Source organism: Leuresthes tenuis, unplaced genomic scaffold (genome assembly GCF_036924035.1).
Source record: "Leuresthes tenuis unplaced genomic scaffold, fLeuTen1.0.hap1 SCAF_3, whole genome shotgun sequence".
NCBI classification, from domain to species: domain Eukaryota; kingdom Metazoa; phylum Chordata; class Actinopteri; order Atheriniformes; family Atherinopsidae; genus Leuresthes; species Leuresthes tenuis.
In genome coordinates this window covers 7,901,981-7,923,635 of record NW_027325357.1, presented here as the reverse complement: position 1 = coordinate 7,923,635, position 21,655 = coordinate 7,901,981, and the positions used below count along the sequence as shown (strand labels likewise).

At 40.0% G+C, this 21,655-nt stretch overlaps 1 protein-coding gene across 2 annotated transcripts; it reads right to left on the bottom strand.

Annotated features, from left to right (window-relative positions):
• Positions 1–203: 203 nt before the first annotated feature.
• On the bottom strand, positions 204–19,055 carry ece1 (endothelin converting enzyme 1). Of its 2 annotated transcripts, XM_072381614.1 has the most exons (19): positions 18,956–19,055; positions 12,978–13,064; positions 11,162–11,300; positions 9,231–9,443; positions 8,990–9,114; positions 8,722–8,868; positions 8,282–8,347; positions 7,779–7,967; positions 7,388–7,530; positions 7,073–7,187; positions 4,127–4,237; positions 3,942–4,040; positions 3,697–3,774; positions 3,485–3,588; positions 3,067–3,177; positions 2,834–2,901; positions 2,508–2,698; positions 1,795–1,890; positions 204–1,041 (listed from the first exon to the last, which is right to left on the bottom strand). In XM_072381614.1, exons 2-19 carry the CDS (start codon positions 13,062–13,064, stop codon positions 865–867), a joined length of 2,259 nt encoding a protein of 752 aa, XP_072237715.1. In that variant the 5' UTR covers positions 18,956–19,055; the 3' UTR covers positions 204–864. The 2 variants fall into 2 exon arrangements, with proteins under 2 accessions (XP_072237715.1, XP_072237714.1); XM_072381613.1 differs by lacking the exon at positions 18,956–19,055 and having other exon boundaries at positions 12,978–13,604.
• Between the last annotated feature and the right edge of the window lie 2,600 nt (positions 19,056–21,655).

Genomic DNA, 21,655 nt, shown 5'->3' with positions numbered 1-21,655 from the left:
TACGGTTCAGTGAGTGCACGTGTTAACAGCGCCATCTACCGTACTAACGGCAGCATCGCATCTATAAATTCACAGATTTCCCTATTAAATTTACTGTAATTTGTTCAGTAGTGAAATTTGAGCCCCTCGGAATATAGTCATGAAGCATGTGCGTGTTGTGATGACTTCAAACAGCTGAACCAATCAGTGCAACTCAAACAAACACGTTTTGAGATGGATTTTACTATACAAAATAAATTGTCATAAACTCTTACATGTATGGCACATCATGGCTTGGCCCATGCCCATGTTCTGAATGACACAGTTTCGCAGTATTTTACACAACATTTTTTAAATGTGTAACGGTACAGAGACAAAGTTGCAGGATTGAAACAAATTATAATACAATTTTTTTTATTATGGTTATAAATTTTGCAGGTCCATTGTTTACTGCTTTACAAAAATATAACTATAAATAGAATACAACAGACCAAAGTAGATCCAAGCACAGTGGAAAGTAATGTTAAAAAAAAGTATGATGAACAAACACTTTGCAAAATGTAAGTGGTTCCCCCATTTTTGTAACCATTTGTTGGGTTTCCAGTGTTGAAAAAACACATTAATAGCTACATTTAATTTAGGAGCTTGAGGGAAGTTGCTTCCTAGACAACCAGTCCTTGTGGAGGAGCACTGAAGATTGCAATCCTCGACAAAATGCAGGCACATTCTGTCCCGATAAGCAGCCCAATAAGCATTAAGTGGCAAGGCATTAAGGGTTTCAGTGGTTCTTGCCTTTTCCGCCCAGAGAGACTTTGTCATTCTTGTGCTGTTTTCCCAAATGTTCATTTCACTCCTTTGTGAAACCCAACAATGAGCAACTACGCATCACCAGAGCTCACACTTGTTTTTAGGGTTCATGGGAGCATCTGCTTTGCAGCCAAAGTGCTTTGAGAATTCACGTGAGTTGGAGATGGTGCCGATGACTCTGAACCTCGATGGGCTGTGAGGATCTGTGATTATGCCCTCGTGTGAGCTCTCAGGTGTCCTGACAGAGCACCATACCTGCAAGTGAAAAAAGATTATAAAAATAAATAAAAACCACATGTAGTCCTCAAAATGTATTCAATTCAAGGATAGATTCCAGGGAATGGGCTAACTTTATGATTAGTCATGTTGGAAAGAGGTAGAAGGTTGGGCAAAGACAGGGGGACGACATCAGTATCAGACACACGTTACTATTGATCATTTTCATATCTCAATGTACATCTGGACATGAGCCTCATGGGTCAGAACTCCAGTCGGCTATATATTTTTTGAGTTAAGAGATTTGATATTATTTGCCAAGTTACATTAATATTTGACCTTTTTCTTTGCTGATATTTGTATTTTTCCTGTTCTTGGACAACATTTTCACATTTATCTGCTGAGAGTTTATCTCTTGCAAGTCTCTTACAAGTCGATGTACAAACATGATTTGGTGTCATAACGACTTCTTTGGAACCAGTCACGATCCGGTCTGAAACTTGTGTAAGTGTTTTACTGAAATATGAGGCCTCCAGCACACACACGCTGACAGTGGCCTTGTCATGTAAGTATGAGACATCTTATGTCCAGCACTCTAACTTGAAATGAACGGTATAGCACAATTGACACAATATAGCTTAAAAATAAACATATCAGACACAAGTTACATTCCAAGGTCATTTTTTTCATATCTCAAACTACATCCAGAGGTGAGTTTTATGACATAACGTTAGGGCTGGATCAGTATTAGTCTTTAGAGTCAGTACAGAATATGCAATAACGGATACAAACCTGGGCAAATCCAACAAAAAACAGCTGATGGTTTGTCATTCCAAGGGCAGGCAACGTGGCCTCCTCACCATTCCTTCTAATCCAGTTCACATAAGCCTTCAAAGCAACAAATGATCATGTTACACAGATGCAATCACTGTTTTCTCCTCACACAGAAAACGACATAGGTGTTAAGATCCAAGAGAAGAAGAGTCAAGCTTCAAGTTTGTATAATTCAGTCAAAGAAAATGCATTGCTTAATGCTGGGTCACTTTCACTTCCATATTACTTGCTCATCTGCTTCATAGCTTTTGACCTTTGATTACATGGAAAGAATGTGTGCATGCAAGTAAGTAACTAGAGGCTGACAAGGCCACTCATAACCACCTGTTGCATTTCCAGGCTTCACTGTAAACTACACAACCTGCTTTTTCCAATACAGATTAATGGACATGAACTGAGGCAGTCCCAATATATAAACTAACTCGGAGGATTAATGCCAGAGGCTTGTTAATAGTTTTCTGACATTCTAAACAGGGGATCTGACAAAGTTGCCATGGGAAACACAAGAGTAAACATCTATGCTTTCCGTAACAATCCAAATGTTTTCTTGCAGAACAATTTTTTTAAAACCTACATCGTTTACAAAATGGAATTTTATCCATGTTTTTAAAAATTCTCTTGAAAAATAGAAATCATTATAGGAGAGTTACAGCTCCTGTCTGACATCGGACCTCGTAAGCAGCTTTTAGTCCCCCGTTATCAGCGATGTTTTCTCCAAGGGTGTGTCTTCCATTCAGAGGCTCTTGGTTGACTTTATAATTTCCATACTGCTCCACCATGCACTGGGTCTGCTTCTTGAAGGCCTCCACAGAGGAATTCTTCCACCAGGATCGTAAGTTTCCGTCCTTGTCGTATTCCCTTCCTTCAGATAAAAGTAGGAAACATTATTGAATTTTCTGCCACCTCCTGCTTCAATTAATAATTCATTTTAAAAAAATGCAAACCACAAGGACCTGTTTTTTCTACTGAAATAAAAGCAGTTTTAGTTTTTACTAACCTTGGTCATCAAAAGCATGAGTCAGTTCATGACCCATAACCACTCCAATGCCACCAAAGTTAAGAGCTCTGTAAGGAGAAAAAACAATAATATATACTTACTCATATATTATGAAAGCAACTGTTAGTTAAAGCAACTGTTTGATATTTCTGGACATATCTAAGGCTGGTCGCCTGGCAACCGTAAAATAAAAATGAGAAATTAGAAACTGAATTGCAACATGGAACACATACTTAGGCCACGATTGACTATAGAACGGAGCTTGAAGGATTCCTGCTGGCAGAACCATCTCATTCTTGGTTGGATTGTAATATGCATTTACAGTTGGAGGGGTCATGCTCCACCTGCAAAACAAGGAACACAGAGCTACAAGGCTTTGCTGACATCAAACTGCAAATTGAGAATATTGATTCTGCACAACCTGCTATGCCAGGCAGACTACAGATCAGTTAGGAGGGCATGGGAATGCTCATCTAACCCCTCCCCCACAGCCCAATTAGTGACAAGGATCAGTTCAGTGGAGAAAAGCTGGTTGCCTGGGAACGTTTGTGGATGGCAGCCGAATTCTGCTGAGTCAGTATAATGGGAATGCCTTCCCATTGAAGCGTGCCACCTCCTCTGAGGGAAGAGGGGCAGTGTGGAGCAACTCACTGGTTTCTGTTGGGAGTTTTTCTCAGCTGGTCTGCAGTCACTCTGGCTGAGAAGTTGTAGTACTGCATGACATTCTGGAAGTAAAGTTCTGACACCACCATAAACTAAAAGAAGAGAGGAATCAAAAGGCAACGAAAAAAGGGACTTCACTGTTTGAATGAGGTGAATGAGACTCTGAGAAACACAACAGCAGCAGTTCCACATTTACCTACATCATTGAACACTTTGTCCAGCTTTGTGGCATTCATGATAAACTCTGGATAACCCACCATGTTGTATATCGCATCTGCCTGTGAGAGATGAGAGTTAAAGGCTGTAAAAGACACATTTACACAGCAGGTGGCAGTGCTGTCATTCTCTGCCACTTCAGCACAGAAAAGTGTTTTGCAACGACTCTCTCCGTAGAGCATCAGTGAGAGGACTTCCCAGGGAAAAATATGCAATGTCTCACACCCACCTTTTCTTTTGCTGCTTTTTTGGTTTCCGAGTCCATCCAGCTCACGTACTTCAAGCTTTCCTCAAACGCCCATTTGATTTCTGCAACCATGTCCTCAACCTGGAGCACAGAAGAGAAAAGTCAAAATCACATCATCTCACACCGCAGGAGTAGCTCTTGTGTGATACGGCTCTTGAGACACTTACAACGGCTTTGCTGTTCTCAGCAAAGGTGGCTTTGACAAACATGGCTCCAAGAGCAAAGCCCAGGGCGCTGTCTGTGTCACTGACACACAGCTTCCAACGTGGAGTACAGCTCTACAAAAATGGCACAACAAGACAAACATTACAATGTTACATTATAGTTTATTTTGTTATACACAGCTTGGCCACTTCTGACATTTTGAAGGTGGAGATAAAAATCTCTTACATTTATCTACGTCAGATTACTCTAAACCGCTTGCACTCAACTGTGGGCCGCATGCGTGGGTGAGGAGAACAGCTGTGAAACTAAAGTGGAGTGAAAGCAAGCAAACAACAGTGTTTTTCGTAAGTCTGCTCTTTCCACATAGTCCCATGCTGCTCCGTAACGAGTGTGTGCTTGTTACAGCCCTAGTTCCAAAGCAAAGGCAAGATGCTGAGTAATATGAAAATCAAAGCAGAAAGCAATGATTTTTTTCACAATCGAATGCAGAAAACACATTAAATGTAGAAAATGAGGCATTTCACTTTTTCATGAAAATCAAAAGCTCATCTTGAATTCGATTGCAGCAACATGTCTCACAAACGGCTGGGAAACTAAGTGGTACTAAAAAGAAACAGCTGGGGCAACTAAATAGAGCAACTGACAACAGGTGAGTAACATGACTACACATAAAAAGAGCATAAAAATGCTCTTTTTATGTGTACATTCTACTGTGAATAAAATGTTGATTTATAAAATTTGCAAATCATTGTACTCTGTTTTTACTCAGCATCCAAACTCATTTTGGAATAAGGGTTGTAAAAAACCCCAGACACTGAACAGGCTGAGGATGGATGGGTTTCTCTTTGAAGTGAAGTGAAGATGCACTATGGACTCAATTCATGCAGGGGAGACAAAAGATAATCTGTAGAACATGTTGTGTGTTTTAGACAGAACAGCAACAACAGTACAATCCACACGTCAATTCTAAGCCAATCTACACGCAAAAGTGAAATAGTTCAAATAAATCAACAATCAGAAGACAAACGAGGTAAAAATAAAAGGGAGGGATGTCAGTTGCCAAAATAATGGTATCCTTGTTTTTAACAAGGTGTTTTACCAAGCACGGAGCATCGTGAAACTTGTGGGTGAAAAGCATTGACTAATGTAGTTTTCTTTCTCTTGATGCTAAGCCTTTCTTAGATTCACAGAAACAAGCAAGATTTAAACACAACATTAATTTTCAACAGCTGTCACAGCTGCTTTATTTCTAAAACCACGATTTTAGAAGTAAAGCATTGAACCGGCTTATTGACTGGCTGCAGGTATGAAACAGTCCCCGTGTGAACAATGTATCATCAGGTGAAGCGAGGGACAAGTGGTGCTGCAAGTATGTAAAAAGGAACAAGGTCACAATGAGGAAATGAGGAGTCTTCTAAGCAAGCAAAGCTGTAAAATCTACTTTGGCCCACAGTTAAGAGATGGAAAGAGACTCAGCTGCATTCTAACATAAAACAGAACCACAAAGACACACATAGAAAGTCTTGGTTTGTTATTACAGCTTGACCCGGGTGGAAAACAAAGCAGAGGGAACAGGATCTTGTTTAGATAAGGGCTGGGGTCACTGGAGCCTTCCCAGTTAAACAGTTACTCACTCTGAAGGAAGTACATCTTGATGAAGAGCCATAAAGTACTCAAACATCTTCACCTGTGAATCCTCTCACCCATTAAAGAAGTAAATCGTGTTTTATTAATCTGTGGTGTAGTGGTGTCTAGGCAGAGCAGATTGTGTTTACTGTGGAGATTTCTGCTTTAGCTCCAGTACGCCGATGTTGAAAAGACTTTGCCTGCTCCAGTTACGCTTTGTAAAGGGAAAAGTCTGCTTCTCTGTTGGTGGCTATTTCTTTTATCTGTGCTCAGTATAAAAAGAACACTGTGTCAAACACAAGAACACAGGGTCAAGAGAAAGACTCTCTAAACTCAGATGTTTGGATATAGGCCAGATCCTCTGCTAGTATAGGTTAGGGCACTAAAAAGATATTATGTAATTCAGCTGACTGGGTATTTGGGGTTTTTCTCTGCATGGTAACAAATCAGCTAAACATCTAATCCAAAACAGCACTTGGGTTCAGAATTACTACCCCTCTAAGCCTGGCACAAATTGTTCTGGCATCAAAAAGTTGGTAGTTACTAACAAGACGCAGCGATAAGTTAGGATCTGAAAGGTGTGGACAGATTCAAAACAGACGAGAGGAAAGAGTGCGTGAGAGTAGCTGGGGTATTGTCAGAGGAACACCATGTTACCAACACTGAAAACCAGCAGCTTTATATTCACAGGCCTTCATTTTAGCTTTTTACAAGGCCCCAGAGGTTTAGACTAAACTGATAAATGGCTATTTGGTAAGTTCGAAGCTCTGACTGTGATTCTCCTTTAATATGTCCGGACCTAAATCATAAAAAACAGGATAATCAGAAATAATCAAAAAGAGGATAATTAGGTTCATGCTCAAGTGGCTTGTGTTGTAATAAGTCTGTCTCCTGATTATCTAAAACTCAACTTGTTTGTAACTACCATGATTTGTGCTCCTGTTACTTCTGAAATGAGCTGTTTGCACCTCTGTTTCTAAAACAGCACAGTTTAAGGATGCCATTCGCAGTACAAAATACTCCCATAGGCACAATCTATAATTTGTGGCAACATGTCAATTTGCTATGTGTACTCAATCCAGGACTTAAATATTACACGCAATTAAGAAACATAATAAAAAAAGTATTGTAGTAATAAGACAACCAGCCATCAGTTCATACATGTACATGATGTTGCTGTTTTCTTGAATGATGAATAAAGTATTTTCCATTCTATTCTATTATTTTCTTTCTCTTTTATCTGCTTATCCCCACCTCTGTTTACATTTAAAAGTGTTATACTGGATTACAGTGACTAAATACTCTAAACGCCCGATTCTTACCTTCTTAGTCCCATACATGACCTCGAGGAAGTGCTGCTCTGCATCTTGGAATCTTTGGTCTAAAACAGAAACCATCTTTCTCACCACCTTCATTATCATGTAGTTGTTGAGTAAGCTGCAAAAAGAAAACATTGGACTCAGTACTATCTGAATGCTCACTATTGTGTCTTTCAATAAGAGGCTTATTTGATGTAAACAGTATAAAACATGCACGTTTATTAGGATATTTATATAATTGTGGTTATGCAGCAACATGCAACCTGTCTTTAAAACATCATTGAAAAACTATTAAGAATGAATGAGAAAGTATCTCACCTTTTATTTGTTTTAGCTATGAGGTCAGAAACTTTCTGGAGGTATTCTTTGGCATAAACAACCACTGGCTCTGACTCGTTAAGTGGAACAGGCGCAAACACTTCTGTGAGATATGGCATCCAGTCCACTGCAGGAGCCAGATCCTGAAACAGCAAAAGATTTTAAAACACACACACACACTTGGACACGTGTTGGAAAAATATTTTTGGTTTCTTTTCAATCTCACGTCCTAAAGATTTATGTTTAAGCTGACCTATTTAAACATTTGAGCTATAACTCTTTCTTTAATAACACACATTATCTGTCATGCTTAGGAGAAACTTCTTTTTAAATTCCTTGTACACCACTGTGGTTGGTTTTAGCTGACATCATCAAACCAAAAGACACTCACTTTCAGCTCCCTGGCTGTTATCTTGTGGTAAATGAGCTCCTCATCTCTTCTCTCCTCTTGAGGGACTGTTATGTTGGCCAGGGTGGTTTCGAAGTCTACAATCTCTTTCATCGTCGTCCGAGATGTCTCCTCTGAGCCGCCCAGAAGAACCCCTAACTCCACGAGGAAGTTGAGGTATGCCGTGAGATACTGCAGAGTCCATGTGAGCAGAACAATGAGTAGAGGTGGGGGTTTGTGTGTGTGATTAAATTAAATTACACAAGTAATCCTAAAGAATTCAACTGTAACCTGCTGTACAGGGTTTATCCTCTGAAGCTGAAACACATATTTATTATTTCTTGGCTTCCTTTGGAGACATGTAGGGAGCCTTTGGGTGAGTTTAAACTCTAAGTGAACTGAAAAAATTTTTTTTGTTTTCAACGTATGCACATTTTCATCTTAACAACTGTAAAATCAGGACACAGCTGGTAACAACGTGCCCATAAACAATGTGCCCATTATACCTTTTCATTTGCTGTTTTGTTGAGGTAGTAATCCCGTGAGGGTAGTCCCAGGCTTGACTGATCCACCTGCAGTCAAAAGAAACTGTTCAAATGTGTGTTCAACCCACACACAAATAGCCTTTTGCTTTCATTCTTAGTGCCAACCTTAATAGTCAAAGTCCTTACAGAATTGTAACTGTCTCATGACACCCCACATAGCTAATGAATCTGCTTCCAAGTAATAGTTTGAACGTGACAACGCAGAAATAAAGAGAGGCCTGTTCTCAGAATAACAAATAAAATCTGTCTCTTAAGGGAAGCCTGTAAAAGTTGCTTCTATATGAATGTAAATCAGTGGGGATTTAGATTTCTCTGAAGAAGTGCTATATGAGATATAAACATATAGTTTGAGATAAACCAATAAAATCATTTAAAAAACAGGCTTTATGAAATCTTTATACCTGGATGACATTACTGTTGGAGTTTTTGGAGTCTGTGCTAACAAACACAGTGAAGAACGGAGAGGTGCGTAAGCCGGCTGACACTGTTCGCAGAACTTCTTGGAAGTTGTCCTTGTCCCAGGGTTCAGTCAGCGCCCATCCTCCGATCTGAACCAGACAGCAACAAAGCAAACACTTGATGATGCACGGAAATGAGTTCTTTTGATCAAAAATGAGTAACCGAAACGAGGAATTTGTTTGATGTTTAACTTCTTGTGAAGATGCATACCTGGCTGATGAGCTGCTGTAAAGGCTTTGCTCCTAATTCCTCAATCTTGGACTCATTCATGCAGGCCTGATAATATCGCTGTGCCTTCTCTTCTGCCTTACTCAGTCCTTTCATCGTCGTGTTTTCTGCTCAAATAAATGATGTCACTGAAAAAGAAGCCTTGGAAAACCTGCTGGAAAATACACCTCTGCCCAGGGAGAAAGCAGGACAAAGGACTCTGAGTTTAAATGAACACCCTTACCTAATAAATGCTTCATTACAAGCATGTTGTGCTCCCAAAGGTTGCTGAAAGAACCCCAGCGGGACTTTCCTTCAGGGAGGGGGTTGTTCTTCACCCAACCCCCACAAGCAAAGTTGTAAAAGTCGTGGCAGGGGTCTACGGATCTGTCCAGGGCTCCCAGGACCATATTAGCCACAGTAATGCATGGCTCTGTTAGGCACAAGCCTGGGTGAGCTGCAAGGAAAAGACATGACAAAAACATATTAAATACCTAGATATTTAACTTTCAGCTGTATCAGCTAGAGGGAAACACAACCACAGCGGACAATCTGAAAATATTTCATGGTAAGACAAATATGCATGAGGATTTTCAGAGCATCTGGAAGCTATAATTTTGTAAGCCAAGATATAGAACCTGGAGGGAGTCCTTATCCCTGTAGAAATCCTTTATAAATGGTTAGCTGAAAAATGAAAGGGAGCAATGTCACGTGTTGACTATCACCAATTGATTGTGATATGTTGCTTTTATAAGTCTAAACATTAAAGCTGTTGACTGAACTGAGCTAAGCACTGAAAGAAAACTATTAGTCATTACATAGCACAAAAACAGGTCCACCTCTAACTCTTGACTTGCATGGTGACCTTCACCACCCATCCAAATAAGGAATAAGACAGACATGGAGACAAAATTATGAGCAGTGATGAGGTTAGTAATTCCCAGAGGAGATTTCATCCTTGTTCCTTTTATTATTTCAAAGTGTGGTCTGACATGCGATGCTGAATGGGAGGAAGTGGCATCCAGTTTCCCATGGTAAAATTGAGGAAACAAACACTGATGAGAAGGAGGCAGGATGTGATGGTAAATCCACAAGTCCTTTTCCATAATGAGCAAGCTCAAGGGAGAGATTTTAAGGTTGTTTTTAGGCAGTTAAACTGATGGTGTGGCCTCAGCTAAAAGAAATAAAAAAGAATAACTTATACAGTATAGGACTGAAAAGCGCTCTATGTTTTCAATATGGATCAATAAAGAGATATATGTGGTTTCAGAGTATAAAGGCTACACTTTGCAACAGCTGAGGGTTTAGGGATAATGTTAAAACTTGAACATTTAATATTTTTTCTCTAATAAACAAAGTAATCTCTGAAGATTGAAACTTTACAAGCCAAAAGACTTGAAAACAACAAAGCTATCTTAATTTCCAAAGATGGTTACAAGACCTCTGTTTTTGTCATGTTTCTTCTGTATTCAGAAGCTTTATGAGAGTTCATCATCCCAAATGAATGTAGTGTGCATATAAGACATAATGTGAGGTTAGACAGGTAAAGAATGACAAATCAGTTTGACTGAAGAAAATTTGTCTCTGAAGCTTTGTCAATTGCTAGAAAAAGGTGGTGATTTGACTTGAAATAAAAATGGATTTTAGTGAAAGGAACACATTTTGACCAGTGGAGGACCTGAATGCAGCAGTGTACAGCTGCACAGGTGAGAGCTAACTGGTTTTGTCTGTCAGGGGATCTGTGTAGCTGGAACCAGAGTAACATGACAGTAAAAGGTTTCGACACATAAGTCTCCGTAAAATGGTGAATTGTAGTTTTCACATTTCCGCTTAGAGCAGTCAAAGCTAAAGAGATGTAATGTGTTGATTTTAGAGCTTCAGAGGTGCTCATAGGGACATTTCTTGCTGTATATTTCTCATTCTTTCCATGTGTCCACTACTTAAGCTAAACTAATCAGCTTCATATCTAATGGACAGACAATAGGGTGATAGTGTGTACTTTTATTCATCAGGAAAGATTGAGAAGTTATTCTATCTAATTTGATGGTGTGTAAATATAAAAGTCGAATGAAAAGGATAAATCTTTCTGCTGTTTCTTCATCAGTCTCCTTCACACATATTGCTCCTTTTCAGTGTTTGGCACTGACATTGAGGGCAAAAACACCCTGAACTCACCCTGTTTGTAGAAGACTCCCGCAGATACAAGACATATGAACAGGGCGACTGACAGGAAGCAAACTAAGACCAGCAGCCTCCTCTCTCTCTGTGTCTTGTCTGACCAACATGTGACACTCCGGCCTTGCAGAAAGGTTACCTGCTCACACAAACACAAACACAAAAAAAGTGCTGATCAGCCGGTTCACAGATAACTGTTAGAGGGCGATTCGGCATGATCGAATTACCCACAATAACAGCTTTGAAATACTGTACATGAACAAAGTCGAAAATGTTACTTTGTTGAGCTAATTCTGTGTGGAAAATTTTGTGTAAATTTAAACAGTTTCTCAGGGATCTGATGACAGGTTTGATTTCAGAGCACAATGGCTCCTCTGTAACGACCTTCTCAACGCTCATACATAGAAAAGGTTTGGCATTCTTCAATTGTTCTCTGACTCATAAAGGACTTGTTCCTTTTGCCCAGATCGAGGACAGACATAATGATCCCACTGAACTGTGTTTCTTTTATGGTTCGGATGAAATGGTGGATCATGATGTTGAACAAGGACAAGAAACAGAACAAAAGTAACCAGTTTATTACACTGACCTTTAACGAACATTGCACATCGCTTCTCAGAAAATAAGCTTGAAAGTAGGAAGAAAGTCCATGGAGTAACTTGACTTTTTTACGCAAAATTTACACAAGTATAACCTTCTCCTGCACTCATTTCTACTAAATGTTCCTTTGGTTAAAGCTGCCAAGCTTCATACAGGACTGATTCCAAAAGCCACTAACAAATCCTTCAATGGGCACATTTAGCCCTCTGGGTCATCGTTGATTATCCCCGCTGTAAATAAAAGCAACCCTCTGGACCTCGCATATATACGCTGTGGAAGTCAATTAAGCCTGAAGTGTGTATATAAGGATCAGATTTACAGCTATTAGTTTAGATGAGAGTCCAACAGTCAAATTTAATGTGATCAAAGTAAATGCCAAACCACAGTGGCCTCTTAATCCTAAGAGCTCAGCATGTGGAGTTGAGTTGGACCAAAACTGTATTTTGGAGTGTAGGCCTTGGCAGTGAACAAGTGCACCTTCCATTATCGCGGTATATTAGCCTAAAAGGTAGAATTAGCTTTGAATCCAAGCACTGTTTGAGCTCTTTCTGGTAAAATTAAGAGTCTGAACTCATAATAAATGTGCAACATAAAGATGGGCTAAAGCACAGATGTGTGCACAACACTCTTTAACATAGAGATTCAGGCCAATGTGCCTTTTTTTTTACATTTTTTTCTGCAATCTCAAGTTTATCAGCATATGTCAGGAATTACACGTGGATTCAGCTGAAAATGAGCCACTGTTTCTTCTACAAATGTGTGGAATATGTGCCTCAAAATGCCGGCTGAAGCCACAGTTTTGGCAGGTTTTTGCTGAGTAACATCCTAAAAACCATTCTATTGCACGTTACTGGACCTGAGTTATAAATGTGATTCTATTCATGTGTCAACTCAATAAGAATATCAATAAAATGATGTTCTCTTACAGGAAATACTTAATATTATATCACATACCTTACATGCAAGTTGACACTGATATGTTGAAATTGTGGAATGCTGACATTTAACTGAACCTGTTTTTTTGAGAGGGCAGAATTTACTGACCCATATCCCAGTTTTGTGTTAACACAAAATTAGTGGATGTTCTTTGTGTCATGATGTTACTTGGCTTGAGTGTACATTTGTTGAAGGAGGTGTTGTCTTCTAATGTGTGGAGCCTTAAAAGGCACACAGTAATGCAATCCATGGTATATTTGTAGCGTGTTATAACATTTACCTGCATGGGTGAAGATGGGTAGACTTCGTCACCTGTGGAGTCCACCAGGTCCTCCTCATCTAGCGTGGCTCTCTTGTATGTTGACATCTGAAAAGTCAGATGGAGAAATGACTCTCTCAGTGCTTCCATGTTCCTTCAAGCTGCTACCTTCTCCTGGTAATGTGAGAGTTTTTGACTGTGACGCCTATTCCTCAGCCGTCTCTGAGGTTTCAGAGCAGAGTTGCCCTTTAAAATCCATCCAGAGGAATCTGGTTTATCTGGTTGGAGCTATTTTGCCCTTTTACCGAGATGGCTTTAAAAAAAAGAGTCAGTCCTCTTCTTTGAGAGCCCTTTTCTGCTCCTTTCTAATCTATCAACTCCTCTCACAGCCCCCATGGCTTCAGGCAGAGACATGCGGGGGTAAACTTAACACCACCAACAAAACCTCTTCCCGAAACACCCGGTGAGATCTCCTTGTAGGTTCTCTCTCCCTCTCTCTTCCTGGACTTCCTTTTGAGCCCAGTCTACGCAAACACGGCACGAGAGAAGACGGAACTAGTGAAAAACAGGAAGGAGCCCTGACTTGAGCGATTTGCACGACTTGGATTGAGTGTGCAGGAGTGATTGTGCGACTGTGTGTGTCTTTGGCTGGAGTACATTCCCCAATGTGGTTTCACTTAGATTTGGGGAGGGAATCTCACCATTGTAGTTCACACCCAGCGTGCTTTCTATAGGACACAATAGACTAAGGGGAGGAGCACAAAGCAAGTAGCAAGCAACAGAAAAGAAAATGCCCTCCTCCTACTAGATGTTGTGGTTGTTTCCTGTGGTAGCTGTTAACTGATTGACATGACAGCCAGCTCCTCTTCTGTTTAATCACTCACTCAAAACTACAAATATACACGCTGACGATTGAATAGTTTACTAGAGTGTAAAGAGGACTGAGATATACGAGTAAAAACTTTAGATTTAACAGCTCAAATGACAATGAGCACACAGAATAAAGAGCACTAAACTCTGGCTATATATTAACTAGTACTTTGGTGAAGTTAGTGTAAAACTTAACCCCAAGTTTAAAAGGTGAATGTTTATCTTAAAATCCTTAAACAAACACCAGTAAATATTGGAATGTTAAAAAATAAAGAAATAAAAGAAATAATCTGTTTAACCTGCACACAGACAACTAAACTAAACTTTGAAGCTACAATCTATGACTTGTTCTATTGTTCTACCCATTCTAGCAAATATAAAGGTTTGAGGCTTAATCATTTTACTTTAACAGCTTCCTGTGAATTCACGGGGTCCACTGAAAGCATCTGCTTCCCTCCATCCTTCATGAAAGCGTTAAAAGATTCATCGTTAATTGCTGAAAGTTTTTCTGCAACCCACGACCTTCAAACTATTTTCTTCTTTCAGAGTGATGTTACTCAACAAAAGCCTCTCGAATATATACAGGATTAGGATGACTGCAGCTTGTAAAATTTGTCTAGATTTCTTGAATGCAATGATTCACACCACCAGATCATTTTTAAGAAGTCCTGATTACTCTAAAAGACAATGTGTAATCCAGTTTAATCCAGAAGCTACTTACAAATACTTCAGCAGAAGGAGGAACTTCCTGCCACTCAACAGTTTACAAAGAGACTCTTTAATAAATGGACGGCCCTCAACAACAACATAAAAAAGTTTTTAATGATTTCTAATGTTATAAACCTATTACACCTACATTTTCTTAAGTCAATAAACGTAATTACTGTAGCCCTACTAAACTATAAACAAACATTCCAGGTGTGTGTCAGGTCCACTGAGGCTTGATTCTTGTGAGGCACTAAAGATACATATTTACATGCAATGTCCTTATGCTACAATGCCAGCTCTATCACAGCGACACAACTCATTCCAGACTAGTTGGTAATGCTAATAACTCCCACTCTGAGACTGTGCTAAGATAAGTTAAACATCAGATGTACAGAGAGACTCTCAGACACTCGTGTTCTGGCTTGCTTCTGCTCGGAGTAATCCCTCAAACACTGACTAAACATGAATGTTTACACATTCAAGACAGATCAGGTTTTCTCATAAACACAGCCAGGAGGTAATCCATTCTCAGATCCTTGCTTTATTTTATTTCCAACTTGTTTCACATAAACATGCCACAGAAAGAAGAAGATGTTCCCACCACAAAGATCCAAGAGAATTCCGGGCAAACCAGGAGCGCAGATTCCAGTTAAATCTTCTGTTTTTAACCGTCAGGCAAGATGTTGCAGATCAGCCCCAGTTGTACAGAGAGAAGGAAGTGGCTGTACACATTATCATGCCTCAAAAAACAACAGCAACAACAAGTGAAATCCTACTTATGACCAAACCCTTCCTGTGCTGGTGTGTTTATTAACTCTAATAGAAGATCAGCAGCTGGCCAGCCAAGCCACACAATCAGCTTATAAAACAGAGGACTAAAAGGTATTGAGAGATAGAGTGAGATAAGGAGGGTGGGGGGAGAGGGTAGAGAAAGAGGACACCGAGTGTTTTGGGCCGCTTTCAATTATATAAATGGTTTCATATGACCTATAGCTGACAGGGAAATGTCTAATGGGGACACTGGTGTTTGATTTTTTCCTTTTGACACACATACCTAATTATTGTTTAACCTACAATTAATCAAAAGGGTAACAGCTGTTCCGTTAAACAAGACAAGGAGTGCTCACTGAATTACTGGAACTGTTTTTTTCTTCTAAAAAAAGCGACACACATCTGATTCAATCATGCGGTCTGTGTTGGTTCACATGGCAGATAAACAAATCACGCTGACACAAGCCGTGTTGTTGTCGCACACGCATTCCTGAGAGGGCATTCACAGTTTTCCAACACTTTCCTGGCATTGAAAAATGCGTAGAAGTGCTTAACATGTTGCCACCCAGACTGACCCCCCTTTAGGCTGAATCACCGCTCAGTGAGAACACCACTTCCCCTTTCCTGTTCATGAAATTTGGTGACTAACACCAGTCACTTTTAGGGAAGCATGTAAATTAACTTTCATACTTTAAATCATCAGTTCCACGAATACACGCTGCTCTGTAAAATCCTGAAATAAGACAGAAACATCTGAGATCGATGCAGTTGATAACGCCCTATAGTGGTTTGGGGAGCTGCGTCAAATAACATCTGTAAAAACTGTAATCTGCAGATGAGTTCCTGTGGATGGCCTCACTCAAAGGAAGTAACGCAATTTGTGACCATGTGAAAATATAAAAAGATGCAGGTCTCACACTTACAATGTGCGGTCAAGGTCAGTTCTGTGCCACTCGTAGCAAATTCCCCATGGTGTCCCACAATGTCTTCCCAAAGAAAAGCTGACAGTACACTAGATTAACAAGGGGCCACAGCCTTTAAGTGAGGCTGTAAACCTCAAACATGCGTCAGTAATTCGTCACTGATCCTGCAAACCGGACGATTATTTGTGGCGCGAGGGCATTCCTCCAAGAATAACTGGCGTGTGTTTGTGTTGGTGATTGGGTCCTGCATGCATGCGGCGGAGAGCATTTTATTTCTGAAAGTGGAAAATGAGAAGGCAAGACTTTTCTGAGAAAAACACAGAAAAAACAAGTGTAAAACACATTAGTTGAAGAAGGGAAACCAAGATGATTTATAGGTGTGTTTGGCATAAGCCGGGTGTCCACCGCCATGGGAGCCAGGGAGATGCCCGTTCTAGATGTGGTCCAAGATATGACTACATATCAAGAACATGTGAACATGTGAGCTCCGTATTCTGTGACGCTTCACTTGACTTCTGTGAAAGAAGCCACTTCTGTTAAAATCTGACTTCTGCCTTGCGGCTTTGACCAAAAATGTGCTCACAGCCTCTGTGTCCCATCGAGATTAACCACAAAGCACGACTAGATTAAAAAAAAAACAACTTCTTTTTACATCTAAAGCTCTCAGTTAACCCCTGTCTTTGTGAATCCTTTAGTAGAACAATAACGTTTAGTCCAGTTCAGCAATCCTGTATGTTAACTGCAGGTATAACTATATTGTACAAAGCTGTTAATTCGAGCAACAAGTACAATCTGATGCCATTCGCTGCCCTCCTTGACTTGTATGCAAGGTCTCGACCCTGTGCCATGTAAAGTATGCGCCTGTGTGTGCGTAATAGGTCTCTAAGTTCACATATCAAATGAAAGAAAACTTAATTTGGATGATGACTCCATCTGGAGACATTCATAAATGTATCTAGCAACCTCTGTTTCCACACTTTATCTTTAAGGTTCCCTGTGTTTCTGCCTGAAGGCCACAGATAAGGCACGGCTGTCTCAGTCTCAGCAAAGACAACACTGACGGGTTGTTTCTGTCACTACACAGAGATGTTTCCTTTGGAGGAAACACCCTGATTAAAAAAAGCGTTAAAAAAAGAAAAAGCTACTTTCTGCGGCGATCGGCTTTGTGCTGCTCTGGGGGAGGATTGTTGAGCTAAGCTGGGGGTCTTTGCCAGAATCTTAACACTTTGGGGTTATTTTTAGTAATTCATGAGCACTGTTGTATTGAAAATATAAAGAGCTTGCTTTTTCTCTCACATGGTTTATAACATGTAGGCTGCAGCTCTGAAATTCTTTAGATTCCTGGTTATCGGAGGGCTCCAAGTCATTATTCGGCGCACGTTTCAGGTGCTCTGACGTGTGCGTGTGATCAAATATCACCAAACAGATCGTGTGTCACCATCACGGACTGTATCAACGGCAAGCCGCTCGAGCTTTATGTTCAGCTAACCTGACCCCACTTGCATTACAGGGTCAAATGTTGTTTATCATACGTATTTGGCGTTGTAGGATAATTGTTGGTAGACTTCCTGGCAAATTCTTTTATCAGCATTGGTCAAGATCGAGTGAGTGGCAAATAGATGCTAGCACAAGCACAAACAGATAACAGGAGATTACCTGTTTCAGCTGTTGTTGTGCTGCCCTACAGGACACTCCTGATCACACCTAGGTAATGAATAACTGTAGAGTAAACCAGGCTCCCTGGGTGCAGCACATCCACAGCTGCGTGATGTTATTAAACCAGTAAATCACTACAACATGAGACTCTACAAACAGAGAGCTGATGTACTCTGAGCCGGTGTTCACTCGAGCAATACATCTAACAATCTGTTTACTGGGTTTACCTTGAATTTGGACATTATGGCTCCATAAATCAGAAAAAAAAAGACAGCAAAGCAGAACGATGCCTCAAATAGAAGAAAAAGCAATAGCTGTAATAACTGCAACGACAGTTTAGACTTCCTTTGCTAAAACATCTGTTTGGAGCAGGCATTAGTTCACAGCCACCCTTTAGAGAGGAATTAAAACAAACCATCAAAGGAAATAGCCAATCTGCCACAGACGAAAATCTATTTGTAAAGGTAGTGTTTTCTTCGATCCATAAGTGCATTTAGCTCAAAGCAGTCCAAGTTATCACCTTTACCCTGAAAGCAAATGTTATTTCTGCAGCTTTCTTATCTAAAATAACAAACAACATGCAGCCGAGGTTTTGCAGCTGAAGAAATGGAAGATAACATGTCAGTTAAATGGGTCTTGGAAATGACTGAACCTATTAAGCGGTCCATGTGTAATAAGATGTTGGCTGTATCAGTCACAGTGAACCCTCATTGCTTTAACCTAACAGTTAAAGCCCTGAGGGATAATTTAGGTAAATAATATTTATTATATATTTTGTATAGTAGCAAAAGCTCAAGTCCCCAGTGATTTCTTAAGAGATAAAAGCACAACACCATAACGATTAGGTCACTGAACTGTCAGTATAAAGCCTACTTTGTGTCTAACAAACAGTCTTAGTAGATTTATGTTGGAAACGTTGTTTCTACATCCTCGAACAGCCCTGTGGCCAAATCCCACCACAGAACTGGACACACGTGCTGTTGTGTCAGTCCAAAAAAGTTAAAAAATCAGTGTGTAAAGATGTACTTAAAGGTATATTTGCATCGTCCGTGATTAAAGTCATGCTCTTACCGTGCTGTCACAAGTCCGCCACCACCGTTGTGACTCCAGGGCGCTTTCTGACTGGGGGACAGTGAGCGAGCTTCATCTAAAACGACCAAAGAGACTGAGCTTCACTGTCAAGATAGTTCACTTCCTACTGAAACTCTGCTCCGCTTATACCGCTATACCGGAAATGTAAGGCCACAATACGAGCTAACTCAGATGACAAGCGGCGTAATGACATATTAATGTCGGTCTCAAAAATCGACATGTGTATTACAACAAGCAGCCTTGTTCTCGAACAATTTAGATTTACTGTATGGAAGTAGGTTTTAAAAGGGACTGTCAGTTTTACCCTCAATCTAAAATTACACAATACTCACATTAGCTGTGACTAAATGAGTGGTTCGATAACAGACAGTGCTCATTTATTGCTATCCCTCTTTATGCAAGCTGCTAACATAACGTTAGCCCATCGTATAGTGGTTTCGTTCCATATCTGCTTACTAAATAATTAAATAACTAACTAAAACGACAAAGTGTTAATCCTGACTGTATTTCAAATAAGTGCACAACATTTAATATTTCTTTTAAAGAAAAGGCATTTACTTTTCTCACAATTCAACTTTTAACGTTGCAAATTCAAAATTTCCTCCCTATTCACGCGCATTTAACCGTTAAGCAAACTTTAAGACCGTTAGCCACCATCTTGTAATACTATTTATAAGTGTGACACATTGAAATCCCAACAAACTTATAAATAAAGCAAAACTCGCATGAGAAACCCTTGAATGTAAAAGCAGAAGCTGCAGTGTGCTCAGTGAAAGCTCTTGAATGGCCTTTCTGGCTCTGCTTCTGCTCTGTAAATATTGATTTTGTAGTCCAGAAGCCCATTAAATGCTCCAACTGAACTTTGGATAAACTGGGTTTAAAAGCAATCGAAATGCGTTGGCAGGCTTTACGCATGAAAAAAAAAATCAATCCTGCTGGATGTGAAAACACGTGTGTTAATTCAATAGTGGCCCGACAAAAGGTTTTCCAAATGCACATACAGGACTGCTTAACTTGTTCGACACAATTCAGAGCTAATCAACTTATGGAAATGGGAAGTTGTACATGGGGGGTGGGGAGGGGGGCGGGGTGAATAAAATAAAGAAAATAAGCAATATAACAATAGATGTTGCAAGATTAAACTAAAGCTATTAACACCTCACAGAACCATGGACGAACCCTATCCTACAGTGACACCCAAAGGACGCCACTGTTAACAGCAAGGAGTTTACAATCCCAAAAATAAATCAAATATTATTGCAAGTCACCTACACACCAACTCTTACAGCTGCAGAGAGGTAAGTTTATATGGCCTCACTTCTCAAATGGTGTCAGATATTATCGCTATTTTACGATTATCATACTACTTAACTTAAGTGCAAGACTACTGCTAGTTGATGGTTGTTTCCTGATCAATCATAGAAGATCATTACTGCATTATCATTTACTTGCAGTATCTAATCTTAGTAGTTCCTGCTAAATGGTAAATGTCAGAGTGGAACTGCATTTAATAGATTTAACACAAAATTAACTTTACAGGTTTATCCGATTTTACACTCAAAACACATGTCCACGTTATGATGCATGAAGGTTTTGCCTGTTTTCAGTCTATATGCAGTCTATTTTGCAGTAGACTTCTCTGAATAAGCTTTTTTTTTTTTTTTTTTTTTTTTAGAATTCTATTTGTCCTGATTGATATTTCTTTAATTCTTTCTAATGTAAACGTTCATATAGGCACACTGACATTTGAATTAGTTCAAATTAATCACTCCTCAAAAAGCTACTAAAAATGTATCTGGACTCATCGGTATTAGGAGAGGCTAACATCACACAGCCAGGGTCGAATTCCTGCAAGATAAATTTTATTCTATTATAAGATATCTATTATAAAAAATATCAAGTCTCACAACGAATATTTTGGATGTGACAAATGTGTGCAGCAAGGACAGTATCTAAAGAGAATGACCTTTCCAGAATCTCTTGCCCACTAAGAATCATGAATCATTTGCACAACAACAAAATTAAGAACATTACCAGAGTGGCCCTAACCCTTTCCATGGTTTGAGTATTGGAATGATGTCTAGAGGAAGACAAAAAGAAGCCATTTTTATCAACCCGGATGGACCTTCACTCAACAGACGAGGTGGGCTCCGCCATAACCGGTCCCCCACTTACAGGGTCCTCTTTGGAGCTCTACCCAGGAGATTCACCACACAACCACATGCAAATGACCCATGTGACCATAATGAACCATGTGACTGAAACCACCCAGACTTGTTATGTAGGGTCTACGACCCACCACTGCTAACGACCGTTGAGTCCCCCTCCTCTGTTGAGTAAATCTTCTTCCAGGTTGACAAAAATGGCTTCTTTCACTCCTCTCTCAAACCATCCCTGGCTAAAATTTGGACCTTGTCATCTTCAAAGGGGTGTCCTTTGGCTTTGAGGTGAAGGTGGACCGCGAAGTCCTGCCCTGAGGTGTTGGCTCTTCTGTGTTGTACCATGTGTCTGTGGAGTGTGTGTTTGGTTTCTCCAGTGTACAAGTCGGAGCGTTCCACACTGCACTGCATACACCACACTGTCCAGTTTGTGTCTTGGTGTTTTCGTGCTTGGAGTGAACCAGTCTTTGTCTCAAAGTGTTGCTGGGTTTGAAGTGTACATAGATCTGGTTTGTTGAAA